Here is a 20881-nt window from a genome sequence, read left to right as displayed (position 1 = left end):
CCCTAGGCCCTTCTTGAATTAGCCTTTTATGCTATCATCTGAGATGTTTTATAATAACTCTTTTACGTAACAAAGTACTAATATGTTTTATATTTTGAGCTTGTAATGAGAGCTGTCTTGGGCGATTCTATGCTCGGTTCTATAACAAGGGAAGGTTGACCGGGCTTGGCATAGAGGGTTCAATTTAAATTTAATAATCGGCTTTGAGGTATCAAAGGTCCGTGGTATCCCATGAGGCCTTGAGGGATTCGAGGTCTCTATACAAAAGGAGTCGGTATGTGTTCGAGACCTGAGGCAACCATCGCTTAGGTGTGACTTCGGGCCTCGTGATATTTCCTTTATTGTTGTGTGATTGTTGGACCAACCTCCTTTGTGTGGCCCGACCGTGTGACAGGTTCTCTGTGGGACCGCTGTTACACCGAGGTCACGTTGCATTGAAGGCACGGGCCGACCCTTGAGCCTGGCGATAGCTATACTACAAGGGCTCAGGACCTAGTTGAAGCCTCAGGCTTCCAGGCTCGCTTCCTCACCGCTACTTTGTGTAAGTAAAGGTCGATTTATCAGCCTCTTGAGGCCTCGAAAGAACCAAGGACCTCAAATCAGGCAAAGCGCGATGATTGGTGGCAGATAGAGTGGTTAAACGGCACGTCGGCAAACAAGCTCAGGACTGGCTGCAGCTTCCCGCTTTGCCTCTTAAATATGATATACAATCCCCTCTGGTGTGTTAAGGCTCCAACCGAGTATCTGCAGGGATATATATCCAATAAGAAGCTAAATTTTAAAAGGTACATTTACTTACGAAGAAATTAAGTGATAATAAGTGTACCTAAAAAATTAGTGTCCTACAAGTCACTACATTTAACTCCATACAATCCTAGCGGTCTTAATGGGTCGCCTTACGGTCACCCACTATCAGCATGGGCATTGTGGGGGTCGTAACCCCACTGGAGCCTTAACACAACCAGAGGGGATGGGAGCGTCCCCAAGTATCTAATTGATTAAAGGGCCCCCGGAGGAGGTAATTTAAAAAGTCCAGTCATAATCCCTAAAAACAATTACCAGTATGTAATATACTTACAGGCTTCAGGTCTCTCCGCTTTGCCTATCGCTAGGGCAACTTGCTCGTTGGCATCAGGGTCTTGTATTGAAGCGAATTATTAGCTCAACCAAATATTGTCTTGAGCTCTTTAAATGAAGCTCGAGTCGCAAGAGGATACTTGTTCTGCATATTCGATATGTAGACTACCCTAATAAGTGATGCAGTTGGCGGCCATGGGGGCCAAGGGCGTTGTCCACCTTTGTGGCTTCCGAGGTTTCCGGTCCGGGGCCGCGCACGCTGGATGGATAATTCGAGACGTCCTGTCAGCTCTGTGTCTCCACTTCTCGGCTCGGAGTTGCCTAGCACCATCTTCCAAAGGAACCTCTTGTCACTTGCTGGTGTTGCCGTTTGGGGGGTGTGGGGGATTTGTAAGCCCAAGGAATGCCTCATTTTCCAGGGAAGACACGTCCATTATTAACAGGATTCATTCCCCTGGTAGGGCGGAAAAGATGGCCATGGCTGATACCGTCAGCCCAGGCCTTTGGCAGCGAGGTCCGAGTATAAAGCGGGCGACGACCCTCTTTCTCAACAGACGTTTCCATACAATTCTCATTCTTCTTCCATATTCCATCATAAATACCATATTATCGAACTCGATTTCAGAGGTATACTATAGTTCGCGAATATGACCGTCGACACTCTATCCCTCGAGGGCAAGGTTGCCATTGTTACCGGCTCTGGACGGGAGAACGGCATCGGAGCTGGCATCGCCCTGGCCCTGGCTCGCAACGGGGCGTCCGTAGTTGTCAATCATGTATCAGACTCCTCTGCTGGCCGAGCTGCCAATGTGGCGCAGATGCTGAGGCAGGCCGGGGGCAAAGCCATTGTTGTCCAGACCTCGGTGGACACTTTGGAAGGTGCTAAATACATTGTCCAAAAGACGCTGGAGGGTTTCCAAACCGACCACATCGACATCCTTGGTAAGCGAATGAGTTTCTCGCACACGTCTCTCTACTCCACCGCATCCAGTGTCGTCGGCGGACGTGTTGCGTGCTATAGTCAACATCTGACCAAAAGCTAACCCAACCCCCGCTCCCTTGCCCAAAGTGAACAATGCCGGAGTCGGCTACGTCAGCCGGATCCTCGATGAGATCAACCAGGCCGAAGCCGACAGGGTCTACCAGATCAACGTCAATGGGCCATTGTACATGACCAACGCCGTGGTCCCTCACATGCCGCCCGGCGGCCGGATTATCAACATCTCCTCTACAAACGCCAAGCTCGGCCACGAGATGATATCGACGTATGCCGCGAGCAAGGCGGCCCTAGATAATCTAAGCGTCTCTTGGGCCGGAGAGGTACGTCTCTTTATTACATGCAGCACGCGACAATCTCAAAGTCTAGCTGACCATCCCCCCCCGCAACTAGCTTGGCAGGAGCAAAGGCATCACTGTCAACTCGGTAGCTCCCGGTCCAGTCCTCACTGATATAATACCCAAAGAACAAAAGGATGCCATGATGCAGCCACAGATTGACATGACGAAAGCTGCTGACCGGGCCGGCACACCCGCGGATATCGGCGACGCCGTGCTTCTTCTCGTCAACGAGAAGGCCAGGTGGATCACTGGACAAAATATCTCTGTAAGCGGTGGTGTCACACACTGATGGAAAAAGAATACCAGCTATCCGTGGCTCACGTATTCCGCGTAATCATATTCTCGAATTGGGATCCCTTTCATATTCTCCTTTTAAAAGCTCTCTATTAAATATGTTCTCCGTATTTTGTATCCACTAGTTGGTAAAGAATGTATCCAAGCAATTTTCTGGCAAGACCAGATCCAAAGATACTAAGACGCATGGGCTCATAAGGGTCTGCATGCGGTGCATCATCCTGGTCTCATCTTCCCCGTCTGAAAATATAGGTCCCAACAGCGAGAACCAAAAGCATTGGTTCTTCGATCCTTGCCCGGCTGAGTATTGCGTATGTATGAGCAACTTTTTCATCAGCTTGGTGTACAGGTCTGTTAGGCTAGTGAACATATCTTGAAGCAGTCCCGTCCCGGGCCAGGAGTAGTAAGAAGATAACAGGTATGGTACCATGGTTCACGATGTCACCGTTATTTTTGACATTGGTAACCCAGAAAGAAGCTAAAAGCATGATAAAACGATGTGACGATACTTATTACGGCTTTTGAACACCCGAACTCTCAACTTCCATGTACAGGGGGTGTCACACGGCCACACGAGGGCTACGATCATGAGACCTAGGGCATAAGGCCCTCACCGACGTCTTGTACAAATAGAGCTCTCGGTTATTAGGCCTTGAGGAGAACCAAGGACCTACCAAAGGCTATTATTAACTGAATTGAGTTATTGCTCCAAGTCCTCACTGAACCCTTGTCACAGGAGGACACGAAAGGGCAGTAAAGCCAGTCTGCACTTGTGAAACCGACCAAAGTAATGACTTTATCAGCCGTGCTAGCTTGGCATGAAAAAATACCTCAACACGCCGAGTTCATAAAAGATACAAGACCCTGATGCCAACGAAATGTTGACCTAGCGGTAGGCAAAGCGGAGAAAGCTGTAATTTTTTCCCTCGGGGAAGCCGCCTTCGGCGAGCTTTACAGCTTGCAGGACCTGCTATCTTTGTTGAATTTAACTCAAGTGCTGCTACCGCCGTGGAATTTAGGCCCCTTGGGCTGCTGCTGCTGTGAAATCGGGTCTTCTAAAGCTCTCAAATTCAGGCCTCTCAGGGTGCTACTATTATGAAATTGAAGCCTCTTGAGCTGTTACTAACGATGAGTTTCACATAATGTGCGTGTCACACGGCCAAAGCTCAGCAACGACAACGCCCAACAAAGGGGTATCGCCGATACAGGACCTACGAGGTTCACAGACTGAACACATGACCTGCTGGAAGCCTTAGACACAGCTGTTCCTCTCATGTACATATAATGGTCACTAGCTCGTTTCTTTCTCCTGGGAATCAAGGACACTTGAAATCCTACAAAATTATTTTTCAATAGAGTTATTTCGCTCCGAGCCCTTGATATCAAGCCCTTGTCACAGTGCGTGTTTCACGAGGTTCGTGGTGCTGGACATGAATGGCATAAGCCACTTATTTTCTTCATTGATTAATCATTATGACGTTAATCAAAGAAAAGAAGAGAAAAGAAAAGAAAAAAAAAAAAAAGGGGAGGGGTAAGATGCAGGACATCTAGTTATTAATTAATTATAAAGAGATTTTGTTTAACCAATTAGATACTTAAAATTACTCTTATGATATATTATATTAAATTGGTGAAGCGGGAAGCTACAGCCAGCTTTATTACTTGCCAACGTGCTCCTTTGTCACCCTACGTCGGCCGCTAATTCAAATCGCTTTGCCTAATCACTGTGTTCAGGAGACTAGGGTTCAGCCAATCCGGGACGAAATAGTCATATGGCTAGGTCGCGTCACCTGACCAACTAGATCATTGTGGAATTTTTTGTCTCTACTCCGTACCCGGTTAAGAAACTGACTAGCTTGGTCATGTGGTACGGACTAATACAAAAGTTCATAGCTTAATGTGAATGTCAATGTAAGGATGGAATCAAGGTGCTACATCATGGAGAACAGAAAGCCTCCACCAAGTCGATCCAAAACATCCCTTTGAGTGTGCGCAGGTGCCTGTTATGTACATACTCCACTTTTCTCTAGTACTTGCTAAGTACATCATTCATAACAGGGTAGCCACTTATATGCTTGTAACTTCTAGTATATAAGGCACTTTATTTACCATATATATTCTTAGGTGACTTAAGTATCTTTTAATCTCATGTCTTTAATTGGTTAACATCCTTGGTCGTTACCAAAATGGCACCTGCGCACACTCAAAGGGATGAGTACCCGTTTCATGGAAACATTGAATGTGACCAATTCCGGGTGCCGGAATGTTGCCGAAGCATTGAGTGGCGCCAGCCGCATTCGTCTTAGACGGGATGAAGCATTCAATGTTGCCTAAAGGCGACTCAATAGCCTATCAGCTTGGGTAAATCTCGATAACACTAGTCCTTGTTTGTCCGGGGGTGGGGCGGTACGAGCGTCAACCCGATCTAGACTCTATTTCAGGCACAGCCACCACAGTCACCACGAGATCCAACGTTCTCCCCCAACTTCCCCAACTTCCCCAACTCCCCCAAAATGCCGGGCACAAGACTGCTTCATTGATTCCATCGCTCGCAGCCCTCGCGCTGCTCGTTTGCATCTTCAGCGTTGCTCGTCATGGCTTTCTTCAGACTTGTGTTGTTCCTGGCGTCAGCTTGTACCACCCGCGCATCCACCTACCATGGCTACACCAGCGCGTACAGCTTCGATGCCAATCTTTCTCACCAGCCTGACTGGATGGCGCGGGTCCCCGACGCGGCGAACATCACCAGTCTGAGCATCCCTGGAACCCACGACACCATGACATATCGCATTGGCAGCCGAGTGTTGCAGTGCCAGAACTGGAATCTGACGGTGCAGATGGAGGCCGGACTGCGGTACTTTGACATACGCGCCAGGGTCAAGGAGAATCGCCTGCATGTATACCACGGGAAGCAAAACACCAGCTTCACATTCAAGCAGGTCCTGCAGCAGATGTTTGAGTTTTTGGACAAGCACCCCTCGGAAATGATCATCATGCGTCTCAAGAAAGAAGGAAGCCCCGTTGGCCGCGATTCGTATTCCTTCGAAGCGGCCTTCAACTACGCACGTCTTCAAGACAAGGACACCAAGGACGGCGCCAAAAAACATGTGGCCTTGTACACTGATGGCGGTGAACCCATCCCAACTCTCGGCCAATTGCGTTCCAAAATATTCATCCTCCAGGATTTTAAATGCGCAGAGGGGAGAACCTACGGACTGACCTGGGACGGCCCGCAAATGGTGCTCGAAGACAACTATGCCATCCATGGCGAACGTCATCTGGCCACCAAATGGGCCGCTGTCGACCTGGCGTTGAATAGAGCGAATCAAGGCCCCTTGAAAAATGACCGACTTTATGTGACGCACAATTCGGCTGCGATTGGCGTGCTGCCCATCCAGGCGGCTGCTGGGGTCTTGGATAAGGTGCAGGTCGGGATGAATTCCAGGACGGGCGAATGGCTGGATGCACATATTGATGATAAGGGGTCGATGAGGACTGGCATCGTGATATTCGATTTTCCGGGAAAGAAGTTGATTGGTAGTGTGCTTGCTTGGAATAAGCACGTGGGAGCCAAGTTGCAGCTGTGACTCCATCGTTGCTGCAAGTTGTGATTTACCTGGCGTGGCGGTTTCGTGTTTTAGCAATGGATATATCCCTTTGACGTTACGGTTTCAGCGGGGAAGTTTCTGATTTTCTAGGGGTCTGAAGGGATGCTCTGTTTTGGATACTCCTATATATCGTTTGGATCTGTTCATAGAAGTGCCTAGATAGGTGTTGTCTTTACATTTAGAGTGCGCAAGTTGGGGACACCGATGAGCAGAGACTACCTGGCACATCGTGAGGCGACCGGGCTGAAGTACATACCGCAGTCTATTATTGAAAGGCCAGTACTAGCAGACAAGTCGTCCTGGGAATTTGTATGAGATGCAGTAACCCTAGCATAACCGACGCTGTCAAGCATGTCGCCCCACCTTTTCCTTTTCCTCACTTTTCCTTCTAAAGTGCCCGCACTTTGTCCAGTCACCGCATATCGATTTCGGTAATTGATCTCTTCATGTCACATTAGAGCCACACTCAATCTCTACGTCCCGCCGCAATGTGAAGAATGACTCCGTGTCCCAACTACGCCCATGAATCGCAGCACCAACGGCTGCTGGACCTGCCGCATCCGGCACAGGAAATGCGACGAGAAACACCCCATCTGCCGAGAGTGTGCCGACCGCACCATTGCCTGCCACGGCTACGGCCCAAGCCAAAATGGATAGATAATCAATGGGAGTTGCAGGCCGAGCTTTCGCGAATCAAAAAGACGGTGAACTCCAATGTTCGCCAGAAGAAAAAGTTGCAAGCCTGGAAGGCCTCTCAGGCTCGCCCATCCGAACGTCAAAATGACCCAAGACAGGAGGGAGAAGACGGCTACCCGGCATCGCCTGATGCGCCGACAACGCCCGAGATGGCATTTCGAGAAGCACAGCTCCTGGTCCACTACCTGGACTATATATTCCCCCTCCAGTATCCATACTACAAAGACGAGCCCTCGCTCGGCGGCAGAGGCTGGCTCCTCTGGCTTCTCATGAAGCGCGGGCCGCTGCACCAAGCCGTGCTCACCCTCTCGGCGCTTCACCACCATACACAGAGCGCGGGTGCTCCCGGGAACCGAGAATCAGAACTCATAGGGTACCACACCAACGCCCTGCAGCAGCTACGGCAAGTCCTTCAGGACTGTGAACTGGACAAGTTTGCAGAGAGCCGGCAGCAAATGGTTGAGTTTTTGGCATGCGGTTCGGCACTCATCAGCTTTGAAGTAAGTCTCCGTCAAGGGTGGGTTTCTTTCCACTACAATACTAATAGGTCCAGCTATTTCGAGGAGGCCTCGACAACTGGCGGCCGCATTTGGACGCCCTCACTTCCGTTGTGAACAAAATCCTCGTGCCACACCCTTCGACAGGCACTCGGGAGTCGGGAGATGGCGTGGACAAGGCGCAGCCGTTTCTTGTCACAAAAGTTCTCTGGCTTGATATTCTCGCCTCCACGGCGACTGGAAAGGCACCGCAAACAAGGTATCAGAGATGGCTGCAACTGCACCAGATTGACATGTCGAGGCTGATGGGGTGTCGAAATTGGGTGATGCAGGCAGTCGGGGATATATCCACAATTTCTTCACGGAAAACCAGGTCAGGATTCTCAAAGTCGGATGAATTGCAGCTTAAGGCTCTTGAACAGGTTCTAGACGAGGGCATCGAAAGGATGAATCTGGGAGGGGTCCGTTTCGAGTTCCCGGTGCGAGTTTCATTGACACTGCTGACGACGCGTGAACAGGAGGATCGACAGGCGTTGGTTTACGCGATTACAATGGTGTTTGCGACTGCGGCCTTGGTCCAAATCGAAACAATGCGAAATGCCCCATCTCCTGGCATGAGACTCTACAGCCGCGTGGCCAGGGTGGTTGACGCAATGGAGGGCCTTCCTGCTGGCGTCACATTTCGAGGTCTGGCGTGGCCGGTTGCGACTGTCGGAGCCGTAGCGGCAAGTGATCAGCAGAGCTTCTTCGAAAGGGCCATGAGAGATGTGTTGGCTACGTCGGGATCCGAGTTTACAAACTGCGGAACAGTTCTCGATGTTTTACAACGGTGTTGGCAGCATCGGAGGGAGTCGGGCTCGGTGTGGACGTGGCAGGATGGCATGAGCGCAATGGGAATATGTGCACTTCTCTTATGAGAATGGCCGCACTTGAAAAGTTGGTAGAATGTGCCAGGAAACTAAACGGCAATGCCAGCGGGGACAAAACAACATTCGTCAACGCTTTTTGTAGTAATGGCATGTACTATCCACCATCGGGCCAAAGACGTTGGTAGGGTTGGCATCGAATTAAGTTAAAACGGCTAGCGAACAAATCTCCGTCATGTGGCAATGGAAGTCGATTGAGCGAGCGAGCGAGGGTCTGGATATTTTCACAGCGGAGTCCTGAAAAAATTGTTAGCACACCGCGAGTGAAACCCATGGTGAGCAAAGACGAGTGAGAAACGACTGTGCGCTGAAATCAGAAACAGGCGAAACCAATTGCCTGTAGGAAAGAGTCCACATTACAAGTTCGGTACGGCGAGTGAAATCCATTCATCAGGGGAGCTGGACAATGCGTGAAACAAAAGACAGCGAAGCCAACTTACCATCTTATATCACAATTGAATTGTCAACAACATAAGTAGCGTAATAGGAAAGCATTGTTGCCGAATGTTACATGGCACGTACCACTTGGTGCGCCGTGTCATAACGGGGGCTGTGGATATTGAAGCTTCAAAAAAGTGGGAAGTATTTGGGGTTCAGAATCCGCTTTCTTCTATCTGTTGAGTCTGGGGATCACGTGTAAGTAGGGATGTTGATCGTTTTCGTGAGGACGAGGCGGCCAGGGGGGTTTGAGTCTTGAGGTTGCGCAGCGCACTATTGGCAGCTGGCTGTCCTTGCTCGAATTGTGTCTTCCTTCCGACTGGTATTTCGTGCGTCAGGCGCGGGTTCAGAGGCTCACCGTGTCTTCCTCTACCCACGATGGGCTCCCACCTTGCGCCTGAGCATAGCCAGGAACTGCCTCAGCTGGCCTGCTTCGGGGGCTGTTTACATACTTATATTCAAAAGCTACGGAGTACAGCCAAGAACAAGGTGCAGCCACATTCTTAAAAGCCACCTTTCTCGAGGCGGATGATCACCGTCGGCGAGTGACTCATCCCGGTGTAGATCGACGTCTGCCCCATCACCTCATCCGTCCCTAGACAGCCGACCTGAGTTCGCATTGAGTCACACCTATATGCTTAGCGAGAGTATTTGGTCATGCTTTGAAGCAAGGACCCATCGCCACGGCTGAACACGCATGGTATTGGCGGGCGGTGGACCAGGCGACTATTGAAGCATTCCGGTCCAAGTTACAACCATGCAGCCGCTGCTTAATCATTGGACATTGGAACCGCGACGCCGAAATTCGCTGGATGGCCGAAAGATAGACGCTCAGCCCGAGGTCACTTCCCACGATGCCGAAAAGAAAACACGAATCGACGGGCACAATGGCTTTCTTGTTGGTCCCGCCACTTGTCCGTCGTCATTGTTCATCAAGCAGCACTTGAGTGAAAGAGCCATTGTTGGCTCCTGCCCGCGAATGTTCCACGTCCTGGTTCCAAGGAAATCCCGCCTTGGATATCGCACTTGTACGGTTTTGTTGCGGCCCCAAGGTCTTTTGGCCGTTTTGCAATCTGGCCAACTAAAACTGGCGGACTCGAAGCATAAACAATGAGATCTCGTCCGATATAACACCCTTCGCTGGTTAGTCGTATAATCCCGTCTTAAGTCCGCCCAACCCCCGATTAAGCAGGCCAACATGTCTTGGCGTGGCGACGTTCCATGTCGTCCATCACGCAGACGGCATTTCGTCATTTTACGGACCGCCGGATATCGAACAGTTGCGAGTGGCAGAGAAACTAAGTGCTCCTTGACGTGTTGGTCAACGCGATAGACAATAAACGGTTTAAGACCCGGTGCCTGTCCAGATCTACTTATGTAAGCCTCCGTAGCTGGTCACTAGCTCTTCTACAATCTCTAACTTTCTCTCATAGTATGCGGCCGCTAACACATAGTCAGGCACGACTTAAACGAAGATTGGCCTTGGCTTTGACCTTGTCCGCCTTAGGCCCCCGCCGTCTGCGCGGAATGGAGAAGGAGCTTATTTCGAGATCCACGCCTCGTCGGTCGGCGTTGAACCTACCACGCGCCACGACGTAGGGATTCATTTCATGTTTCCAGCCTATTGAACTTGTTCCCAATCCTTGGGCTTTTGTGGTTGGTTGGACTTTACTCAAGAATGAAGCCGCTCGGCGGGCTGTCCACAGGATGGTTCGCTTCGGCAAAGCAACAGGTCGCCATTCGCGCGTCTTGGTGTCGTTGCTATTGTCAATTGATGCCGGTTCCGTTCATGGTCTCCCATTATGCGACATTCCTACACTACTACGTGACGTTGCATGGATCAAGCCGCGTCCGTGGCGCGGCATGGACTTTTGCCTAGCTGCATGGGCCAAATGTGACAATGGGCAGCCAACATGAATACTCGCCCACGATGAGAATAGGAGACTAGTATAACTATCTTGTCGGCCCCATATGCGGATTCTTCTTCTTCGTTCATCTTCTGTGCTCATCTGACCTGGTCCATCTGTCCTAATCTATCTGTCCTGCTACTGAAAGGGAGCCCATTAACAACATGGTTAGGCTTGGGGCAGCTGTGCCATTGCTGGCAGCGGCCTTTGGTGTAATCATCTCCGCCAGAGTTGTTCCTGGCGCATTCATCTTTGAGTTTGAAGACGACCAGGTATGTTGAGCAAGCTGACCGATTCCTTGCCTCAATTATGAGGAAATAACATATCCAGGTCTAACAGGAGGATGCCACAGGATACAGCTCTAGCTTTGGCCTCTGTTCGCAAAAATGGCGACGTCAGAATGGGTCTCGACTATGAGCTGTTTAGAGGCGTATCAGTCCAGCTGCATGACCTCGAGAAAGCTAATAAAATCGTGGACGAATTGGCTGCTCTACCCAGCATTAAGAGGTGGTGGCCTGTTACCTTGCATAATATTCCCGATGCCCAAGTTCACTGGATGGGGAATCCTGATGGGGAGAAGATCCTCCAGGCTCGAGACAACTCAACGCTGACAAACAATTTTTCGCCTCATTTCATGACCCAAATCGACAAGCTGCACGCCAAGGGGTACACCGGCAAGGGTGTCCATGTTGCTGTTATCGACACTGGTGTAAGTTTTGCTGTTGTTGCCGGCAACAGTCGGTTCTTCCAAAACGCCCCCCCTTTCAGTCCTTTAGACAATGCCCCTTTGCCATGTTGCATCTTGCTAACTCAATACCTCTAGATTGACTACAAGCACCCCAGCCTGGGTGGATGTTTTGGCAAAGGATGCTTGGTCACGAAAGGGTTCGACTTTGTTGGCGACAAATTCGACGGGAAAAATGCACGCATACCAGACGACGACCCCATGGACTGCCAAGGACACGGTTCTCACGTTGCCGGCATCATTGCCGCGGCCGACAAGAAATTCGGCTTCACCGGCGGTGCGCCAGGGGTAACTCTCGGCGCCTACCGTATTTTTGGCTGTGCCGGCTCCGTCTCGTCTGATGTCATCATTGCAGCAATCAACCGAGCCTATCTGGACGGGGCCGACATCATCACAATGTCCATTGGAAGCCCAAACGGCTGGAAGCAAAACGCGTGGGCCGTCACGGCCAGCCGTATAGTAGCCAAGGGTGTCATTGTCACCGTTTCTGCGGGCAACGAAGGCGCCCAGGGCATCTTCTACGCAAGCTCGGGCTCTTCCGGTGAGGGTGTGGCGGCCATTGCCTCGTATGACAATGTGCACACGCCCACTTTGATAAACTACGGTAATGTCTCCGTGGGAGCCGACAAACCTCAAGAGTTTTCCTACGTGCTCGGGAACCCCAACAAGTTCAACACTACGCTGCCTCTCTGGGTCGATACCTTCAACACATCGGCGGCTGCGGATTTGTGTTCCCCTCTCCCTGCTGACACGCCCGATTTGAGCAAGAACATTGTCCTTATCCGCCGAGGGAGCTGTAACTTTGATGAGAAGGTCTCCAATGCCGCCGCCAAAGGAGCCCAGTACATCATGTTCTACAACTCAGTCGACGCCCATCCCACCCAATTGAATGTCAAGAAAGAGATCCCCGAAAGCGTCAAAGGAGTCGGCTTCGTCGACAAGAAGACGGGCAAGGCCTGGGTCCGACACCTTGAGGCAGGGAACAAGGTCACCGTGGCCCTCGGCTCCAGCCTAGACACGAAGCGTATCGTCAAGAATCTCGACAATACAGCCTCTGGCGGCGCCGCCAGCACCTTTACTACCTGGGGCCCAACGTGGACAATGGACGTTAAGCCTCAGTTTGCTGCTCCCGGTGGCCATATCCTGTCCACCTACCCCCAGGCAAAGGGGAGTTATGCCGTTCTCAGCGGCACCTCAATGGCCTGCCCGCTGACAGCCGCCATCTACGCCCTCCTCATCGAGGTTCGAGGCACGAGGGACCCCATGCTGCTCCAGAACCTGCTGTCCGCCAATGCCAAGCCGCAGGTGTTCAACAACGGCTTCCGGTTCTACGACAGGCTCGCGCCTGTTGCCCAGCAAGGCGCCGGTCTGATCCAGGCCCACGATGCCGCCTTTGCGACGACGCTCCTCGAGCCCTCGAGTCTCTCCTTCAACGAGACGACGTACTTTGCCCCCAGCAAGAACTTCACCCTCACCAACTACGGAGACGGCAAGGTCACCTACGAAATCTCGTACGTGCCCACCTTGACGACGGCAGCCTTGAAGCCAGACGCCAAATCCGTCAGCGTCTTCCCCGGCGATTTCTACAACGATTCGGCAGCCATACGCTTCAGCGAAACCAAAGTCACCCTCGCCAAGGGCGAAAAGGTCACCGTCGAGGTGCTCGCCACCCCCCCGGACACCCTGGACGCCTCCCGCCTCCCCGTATGGTCGGGGTACGTGCGCGTCAACGGCACAGACGGCACGTACCTCTCGCTCCCGTACCAGGGCCTCGTGGGCTCGCTCCGCAACCACACCGTCCTCTGCGCCGGCGCGACACACATCGCCCGGGCCAACGACAAGGACAGGAAGCCCGTGGCCGCCAACACCGTCTTCACCATCCCGCGGCCCGGCTCGATCAACAATACGGCGCTGCCGGCAGTCGTCTACGCCCCCCACCTGGGCAGCCGCCTCTTGCAGCTCCACGTCGCGCGTGTCTCCGAGAGCGGCTCCCGCAAGCTCATCGGCCAGATCAAGGGTTCCCCGGTTGAGTACGTCTCCCGCGCAAGGGACTCGCTCACCTGGGACGGCCGGCTCAGCAACGGCATGTACGTGCAGGAGGGGACGTACAGGATAGTAGTCGAGATGCTGAGGCTGTACGGCGACGACGAGGACGCCACGGCCTGGGATGAAGGTTTGACGCCGCCGTTTGTCATCAAGTATGCCTAGGCGGGATATGGCGCCTTCTTTATTCCCTTCTTTTCCAGCATGGTCCGGGGGATTGGGTGTTGTCACACTTGACAGTATATAAGAGAGTGGGGGGAAGCACACATAATACGTGGTGTGGCCACGCCCGTTTTCTATGACGCGTGGCCACTTGCCTGATCCAGTCTACTCTATCGGACGGGAGTCCAAAAAGGACAATGAACAAAGTGTACAATGCACTTTGGCTTTAATTAACGAGGTAATGAATAAAGGCGCGAAGCCATGTATAATACAGTCCGTTTCAGCCTCAACCAAATATCTATATGAAGACAATGAATAAAAGTGCGATACGACATGCAACCCAGTCTAGGGTCTTTGCTTCAATTGAGCATCTACACATTCATGTGACTGTCAGTAAATACCCGATGCAGAACAGAGCATCGGTGCCCTCTGCAGCACGAGCACAAACAAGCATGTAGCATCAAATCACCAGTCACAGCACCACCGACGTCTTTGCAATACATTATGACGTCTTAATTTTGTTTTAGACGAAACCTAGTCGTACCCAGCGCCGTCCCAAACAGGGGTATAATGCTCTTCAACGCTCCAGAGAAACAACGCTAAATATAATACACACTCGTGAAAGACCAAAAGAAAATAGAAGGCTACGTGGATCTCCCAGACTCGCTATGTCTCCTGGAGCCCGGCGCAGACCCCGTCCTCTGAGCATCCAGCTCCTCCAAGTCGTCGTACTCAATGGGCGGCTCGGCAGGGTAGCCCGGCGGGCTGGGCGGCACGTCCTGATAGACGGGGGGCGCCTCGTTGTCCCACGACACGCCGAGCCCCGGGTACTCGGTGAGGTTGACGGCAAAGTGCATGCGGAGGATCCTCCCGGTGCCGGTCTGGGCGGCGAGGTGGGTCTTGCCCTCGGGGGCAAACTCCTTGGACACGATGAGCTCGATGTGCAGGGCGTGGGAGACCTCGGTGCCGTCCTGGGTCTTGAGGTCGCAGGCGTACCGGGGCTCCTTGGCGTGGGCGCGCAGCTGGTTGACGGCGTAGTCAAACTCGAAATCGACGGTGCCGTCGTTGCCCGAGTAGTCCGACTTCCAGCCCTCGTGGAGCTGCCTCTCGCCGAGGAGGCGGGTTTCGGTGCGGACGACACCTCTCTTGGCCTCGTTGTCGTCGTCGTCGGCGGCGGCGGAAGCGGTAGCAGAAGAAGAGGCGGATGCGTGCTTGTCGCAGGCGGGGGCGACGGTCTTGATGGTCTCCTCCAGCTTCCAGGTGACCTTTTTCAGCTTCCACAGGTCGACCGTCTTGACGCGCTCGTTGTGCGTCATCAGGCCGTCCAGCTTGAGGGTGACGGAGTTGCTGCTCGAGGGGTGGATGACGGCCGTGTAGTGCGCCGACGCCTTGATGTTGGTCGGGGGGAAGACGCGGACCGAGTGGTGGGGGTACAGCGGCTCCGGCAGCGAGCGCTTGACGTGCAGCGAGCGCTCGAACCGGATGGGCAGGCACGAGGTCGAGGCTGGCCCGCGGACGGCCACGGCCTCGGCCTTGAAGTGGTACGAGATGGACACGATGGGCGAGTCGGTCGACGCGGGCAGGCTGCCGTCGAGCAGCGTCGAGAAGGGGAACTGGTGCCTGCCGCGGCGCAGAGACGTGGGGTGGGCCAGGAACTGCCAGCTCTTGAGCTCCGTGACCCTGGTCTGGCAGTCGGCGCAGTGGCTCTGGAAGGGCTTCTTCTGGGCGACGTGCATGGTCAGGCTGGCGGTGAAGCTGTCCACCTCGATGGCGTCGTCGTGGACGTCGATGTACATGAGGCCCGACACGAGGGCGCCGGTGCTCTCCTCGGGCGAGCCGTAAAACACAATGGGCGGGCTCTCGATGCTCCAGTCCATGGCGGCAGGGGCGTTTGGCCCGCCAGACGAGGCCGAGTGCGATGAGCCGGCGGCGCCGTCGTGCCTCGAGCGACCAAAGTGCAGCGACAGGCGGTGCTTCTTGAGGGCGTCTCCCAGCTCGGGCATCTTGACCGGGTGCTGCGCATGGTCCTCGGAGTCGGAGGCGTAGGGGCTGGCGCTGACCGAGCTGTTTCGCGAGTTGTTGCGGGACGTGGTCCGGGATCGTGAGATGGCAGACTTTTTGATATGCGAGATGTTGCCAGACGAGGTGCGGAGGAAGTTGACGACGAGGTGGGGCATGATGGGCGGGAGGTTGCCTCGCTGTGTGTGTATATACTAGTAGTTATTATTCTATTTGGAAGGAGCACCCGTCAAGTCGGATTCCAAAGGGGTATAGTCGTGGTGCGTGGGTGGTTTTTGTTTTTGTGTGCTCTTGGGACCCAAACCTCGTCTGGTGGTGATGATGGCCTTGGCTGGACACGATGCAGCAGCAGCGGAATGCAGCTGTATCAATGCTCAAAGTCGGAAGAGATGGGCTGTGCGCTTTGCTAAAGGAAGGAAGATCTCCTTTCAGATCGAATTACACAACACCAAAAAATTACAAAGTAAAGACAAGATCCGGATAAACAGCCGTGATGCCCAGCTCTTCAGACCAAAGTACCCCTCCTATGCCAAGCGCTGGCAAAGGAATTGTCTAATCGGAGGGGCACAACAGGGTCGTGTGACGCCGAAATAGAGTCAAGGTCGCGTCGGGACGAATTCTCCTCGTCTCTGCTTAACCTTCTTGGCCGATTGTCCTCCCCTCCCGTGCCAGCGATGACGGCTCCTCGGCAGGTAAATGCCGGGTTGGGTGGTGTGACACCTGTTTTTTTTGGCTCGAGGGCGCAGGTCGTCAAACGGAATATGCTTCCGTCCAATCTGGGCCAACTGCGCTCCCTGACGTATGCGAACACGGGCGGCAATGTCCGTGGCGACGATGATTGATGGAGATTTGCTCCGATGGCGCTAGCCGTGCAGCAGGCACCGAGTCGAACAGGTGTGAGGGCCGATGTGACGTGGGCCGTGCCGTGGCCTTGCCGTGGCCTGTGTTTTTTTTTCCCTGGTGACGCAGATTTTCTCCCCCTTATTTTCTTCTCCCCTTTCCCGGCTGGCGTCTATTCCGGGACTGATTGGGCGAAAATTGGTAGTGTTGAGGTGTCGTCTATTGGGCGTTGCAGGTCCTGGTGGTAAACGTGGTTGGGTTTGGTGTAAGTGAAGCCAGTGAGGCGGTCAACAGGTTGTCGTCAATGTACACCGCTCGCTGTATGCCAGACGATATAACAACAAGGAGTAAATAATTACCAAAAGGGGCCAATTGACAAATGTCAAAAGCCAGATTCTGGGGAAGCGCGATAACGGGGTAAATCAGAAGCTCTCGGAGGGAGAGGACATGCCCCCGATCTTATATACAAACCCGCGACGTGGTGCGAGGCTGCGCCGACGAGACGGCATGTTACGGCCGGAGCTGGGCCGTTGGCCAAAAGATCAAAGGGAAAAAAAAAAGAGCAAACTCGATCCCTGCTTGGGGTATCCACCTTGTACGGAACCAATGTGTCATGGTCGAAAGGCGTGGGCGCGAGGACAAATGCGTGGGTATGCAGAGTTGGTTGGCATGGAGGTACCTTGGCTGTACCTGGTGGTGCTGGGCCGGGATGGGTCTGGCGCGGCACCCACATGGTGACTTTTTTTTTTTTTTAAACTTCAATGTTGACTCTTCTCTTAGTGCTCTGGGGCCATGTGCCAGGAAGTACTCCGTACTCTGCACCGGCGGAGCCCCACCGAGTGGATGCCGCACGCAACACAGGGAGGGCAGTCCGTCTTCAGCGGGTGGTACAGCGCTCCACGGCCCTGACGCATTCGAGTGTTTGAGGATGCAGTGGCAGACATGGCCGTCCGCATCCACTAAACGCTGCTTGAACCACAAGTCACTTGCATGTGCATCTTTTTAAATACCAAGGTACACATGTACCTACCTAACTTTATGCGTGGCCGGCTATGCCTGCCTTTGGAGGCAAAGCCCAGTGCCAATAGAGTCCATCAGGAAGGGCGTACGTTATTCAATGGGCATTTGGGTTTAGAAAGAAGAAAACACTAAAGAAAAAAAAACAAAGCACCCATTTGCCCAGCAGGAGGCTTAGTTTTTTTTCTCGGGTCTTTCGACTTTGGAGGCATCGCGCAATGGAGCACATGCACGGACATGGAGTATTGGGGTCTTCAACGCTGGCTGTTCTCTGTATTCCTGCCTCCAACGGTAAGCGTGGGTGGGCATAGGGGGCATGAGGGTTACCTGAAAACAAGGTCATGTTGGTACCACCGGCTGACACCGTTAAATTGACTTTGATCTCGTCAATAGTTACATGCGCCAGACGCAATAGTAGCATTGTTCACCGTACCTTGACAGGAACGAAAGCCTCGTCAACTTGCGTACATCCAAGGTACCTGTATCGGCACTTGCAGCTGTTGCTTTCAAATCCACCCCAAAAGTGGCTGACTATGACTCCCACGTTTCACCCCAATCCAGCAATGTCGTGATTGTTCGGCTTCGGCTTCCAACTTTTGACCTGGACGTGGCTGTTGGTAAGGCGTGCAAGGCCAAGGCGAACGAATCCCTCTGTGTGTGCGCGGGTGTCTTTCATGTATATACTCCACTTTTCTGATAACGACTTGCTAAGTACATCTTCACAGTGAGGATGACCTCTTGTATACCTGTAGCTTTTTATATATACCAGGTACTTCTTTTATCATATAAATTCCTAGGTCAATCAAGTATCTTTTAATCTAATATCTTTAATTATTCAACATTCTTGGTCGTCACCAAAATGTCACCTGCGCACACCAAAGGGATTTAACCGCCTGGAAGGCGTAAGTACGTTGATCGATTACAAATTGTGGGGCGGGCCAAGGCCTTGCTTCCTGGTATCATTGAGTTCCGGAGTACGGAACTGCACCAGGCAGCTTCTTTTTCGCAAATCACGAGAAACAGGGTGCATTGGAGGCTGTCCATGATGTCGATTGTGGAATCTGGTCGAATCGAGATAATACCAAAGCTGACCGGCGGCGTTGCTGGACATGTCGTGGCTTGCGCCCTTGTTTGAATGACATGTGCACCAACTAGCCAGGCCAGGCTGGGAACGTGCCACTCCAAAACACTCGAACCAACCAGTTGGCGGGACCCGCGGCGCAACGGCTGCCGGGTCGACCTTTTCCGAGTCCCGAGGGCACGTTGGTTTGCGCAGGTACCTGGGTGCCGTGTACTCGTGTGTGAGGCTGCCTTGGCATAAACCGCCGTGCCATGGCGTGCAAGAGGATCCCATCACATGCCCACCAGTGCTTTTTGCACGAGTCGCTCAGTCAGACGGTCCTTGATGGGCGCGATTTTGCATCATAATTGCATGCACCAACCAGTCTCCGTTGGCGCCATCCTTTATTATTATGATTAATTTTACTTTACACGCATGTCAATGCAAGGCGCGCAGCCCATGAGTCGAATGAGTTCGCGACCTGTCAACGCCGCTAGCAAACACGTGTGCGTGGAATCGGCAACGAGGCCCATTATTCAGCATGCATGTGCCACCTGGTTGGCCATGATCGCCGATGCGCATGCAAAAAGTAGATGGCCTGGTACGTGGCATACCTTGACGTAATAAATTACCTAGTCTGTTAATTATATATACTTGGCAGTGGGCGAATGCATTCTGCCGTGGGCTATTGCCAGTCTGGTTAATAATACTGGACTGTTTTAATGTTCCATTAATAGTGTCCGCATGCTGCCAAGTTAGCTATCATCTAATAACACCCATCGAATCTGGAGGCCTGGTGCAACCGCATCAGCCAACCAGGATTCAGAGACGACAATAGCCGCAACCGCTACCCAGTCAGCCATTAAAGGCAAGGAAGGAGCCAGGCGTCAAGCCGATGTCGGATCCACTTTTTTTTAAAGTTCCCAGTCGCTTCCGAAACGCAAGGGATCAGCGAAAACTTCACAGTTCGTACACCGCAAGTCAGGGTTGCCATTTGTTTAACGTGTGCAGTACAGCGCAGACGGATCCTAGATCTTGCTTCGAATTCAATTCGCATCGTACGTCGGCATCGCCATGCATATTTCTCAAGCCTTTGTGAAGCCATCCAAATTCCTCGTGGCCAAAACCCCCCGCCGATGTTCATGCCCACCGGCCCACCTCTTCACCTGACAGGTACCTACCTCAAGTACCTCCCAAGTATATTGCATATCCCTTACGGAGTACGGAGTACACAAAACTAAAACACTGCAGGCAATAAATGCATCCCAAGTGAACCCACGGCGAACCCACAGACGCTGCTACTGCCGCAGATTCACAACATCGTTGCTCCATACCCAGTCATGATTCGCCAGCGGTATGGGAGAACCATGTGTCGCATCCAAGGTCAAGTCTAGGATGCAGAGCATGTTATTCCTACCTTTTGGCCTCTTGATCCATCAGCGGACATCTAGGTACAGAGTACGGAGTGCTTTGTTGATGCAAATACATCAATGTACGCGATTCGTGGTACTCGGTTCTTGTTCCTCGCATGTCGCAAAACCCTCATCCTTCACTCTACGAGTCATATGACGCCTTGCCGTGTAGCATGCCATTCAACTGCCCGATATGGTAATGTCTCCATCGTCAGGTTCCGTGAGGCTCCTCCCGCTCCCGGTTTCTTGTTCCCGCTCCGACAACGGAGTAGGCTCAAGCAATACGCCGCCAGAGCGTTGATATTGACAATCATGTTGGGCTTCCTGGACTCGGCTCCATGATCGGACCCATTGGTTCTGATCTGGGGATTGCTCCCCGGGGGGTTTTTTTTTTTTTTGGCCATATCTTGGAGTCCCCGCGGTGCTACGTTTATTGTTGCGGGAGTATTGGCATGGAGTCGGAACCACCAGGTTGGTGATGATTTGCTCTTGGACCCCAACATGTACCTGCACCTGGAAGTTACCTTGCTGTAAGCACACTCACGTGTTATTTAATCATCTGGACCAGCGCGGTGTCTCAGCCACGGCCAGCAGTGGAAACGTGGTGTCATAAAACCACCTGGGCAAGCCAGCCACGCACTTCACCTCACCTCACTCACCTCGGAATGAACCGAGCCAAAGGCGGCTAACGCTGCAACATGCAAAAGGCGCCCTTGTGATCTCGGTGACTCGGAGAAAGGGCCGTCGGGAAAGGACAAATGTCACGCTCGGGAATAAAGTGTGACAAGGGCTGGCGCCATGA

At 52.7% G+C, this 20881-nt stretch overlaps 7 protein-coding genes across 7 annotated transcripts; 5 read left to right on the top strand and 2 right to left on the bottom strand.

Moving 5' to 3' along the window:
• Positions 1-1487: 1487 nt before the first annotated feature.
• Positions 1488-2957, top strand: J3458_020261 (uncharacterized protein). Its single transcript, XM_066121937.1, has 3 exons — positions 1488-2019; positions 2147-2397; positions 2468-2957. The coding sequence occupies exons 1-3, from the start codon at positions 1725-1727 to the stop codon at positions 2702-2704; spliced, it is 783 nt and encodes a 260-aa protein (XP_065973115.1). The 5' UTR covers positions 1488-1724; the 3' UTR covers positions 2705-2957.
• A 2346-nt stretch (positions 2958-5303) lies between these two features.
• On the top strand, positions 5304-6296 carry J3458_020260 (uncharacterized protein; the record flags this gene model as incomplete). Its single annotated transcript, XM_007813562.2, has 1 exon — positions 5304-6296. One exon carries the CDS (start codon positions 5304-5306, stop codon positions 6294-6296), a length of 993 nt encoding a protein of 330 aa, XP_007811753.1.
• A 518-nt stretch (positions 6297-6814) lies between these two features.
• On the top strand, positions 6815-8427 carry J3458_020259 (uncharacterized protein; the record flags this gene model as incomplete). The annotated part of the gene is made up of 2 exons (XM_066121936.1): positions 6815-7513; positions 7567-8427. 2 exons carry the CDS (start codon positions 6815-6817, stop codon positions 8425-8427), a joined length of 1560 nt encoding a protein of 519 aa, XP_065973114.1.
• A 1204-nt stretch (positions 8428-9631) lies between these two features.
• Positions 9632-9988, top strand: J3458_020258 (uncharacterized protein; the record flags this gene model as incomplete). The annotated part of the gene is made up of 1 exon (XM_066121935.1): positions 9632-9988. The coding sequence occupies one exon, from the start codon at positions 9632-9634 to the stop codon at positions 9986-9988; it is 357 nt and encodes a 118-aa protein (XP_065973113.1).
• A 957-nt stretch (positions 9989-10945) lies between these two features.
• Positions 10946-17006, top strand: J3458_020257 (uncharacterized protein; the record flags this gene model as incomplete). The annotated part of the gene is made up of 3 exons (XM_007813560.2): positions 10946-11053; positions 11134-11490; positions 11605-17006. The coding sequence occupies 3 exons, from the start codon at positions 10946-10948 to the stop codon at positions 13732-13734; spliced, it is 2595 nt and encodes an 864-aa protein (XP_007811751.2). The 3' UTR covers positions 13735-17006.
• Positions 14058-16189, bottom strand: LDB19_2 (Endocytosis regulator). Its single transcript, XM_007813559.2, has one exon. The coding sequence runs from the start codon at positions 15906-15908 to the stop codon at positions 14376-14378; it is 1533 nt and encodes a 510-aa protein (XP_007811750.2). The 5' UTR covers positions 15909-16189; the 3' UTR covers positions 14058-14375.
• A 1515-nt stretch (positions 17007-18521) lies between the features above and the next one.
• J3458_020255 (uncharacterized protein) lies at positions 18522-19238 on the bottom strand. The gene has a single exon (XM_066121934.1). It carries the CDS (start codon positions 18959-18961, stop codon positions 18527-18529), a length of 435 nt encoding a protein of 144 aa, XP_065973112.1. The 5' UTR covers positions 18962-19238; the 3' UTR covers positions 18522-18526.
• Between the last annotated feature and the right edge of the window lie 1643 nt (positions 19239-20881).

This window comes from Metarhizium acridum, assembly GCF_019434415.1.
Source record: "Metarhizium acridum strain ARSEF 324 chromosome Unknown scaffold_572, whole genome shotgun sequence".
Classification (NCBI taxonomy): domain Eukaryota; kingdom Fungi; phylum Ascomycota; class Sordariomycetes; order Hypocreales; family Clavicipitaceae; genus Metarhizium; species Metarhizium acridum.
Note: the sequence above shows the minus strand (reverse complement) of the source record. Positions and strands in the feature narration are given on the sequence as shown.

Bases quoted from the DNA above. Each gene is read 5' to 3' on its own strand.
- LDB19_2 (XM_007813559.2), bottom strand. From the start codon at position 15,908: ATGCCCCACCTCGTCGTCAACTTCCTCCGCACCTCGTCTGGCAACATC.
- J3458_020261 (XM_066121937.1), top strand. From the start codon at position 1,725: ATGACCGTCGACACTCTATCCCTCGAGGGCAAGGTTGCCATTGTTACC. The intron at 2,020-2,146 runs GTAAGCGAATGA...CCTTGCCCAAAG, and splicing joins CGACCACATCGACATCCTTG to TGAACAATGCCGGAGTCGGC. The intron at 2,398-2,467 runs GTACGTCTCTTT...CCCCGCAACTAG, and splicing joins GCGTCTCTTGGGCCGGAGAG to CTTGGCAGGAGCAAAGGCAT.
- J3458_020255 (XM_066121934.1), bottom strand. From the start codon at position 18,961: ATGGGATCCTCTTGCACGCCATGGCACGGCGGTTTATGCCAAGGCAGC.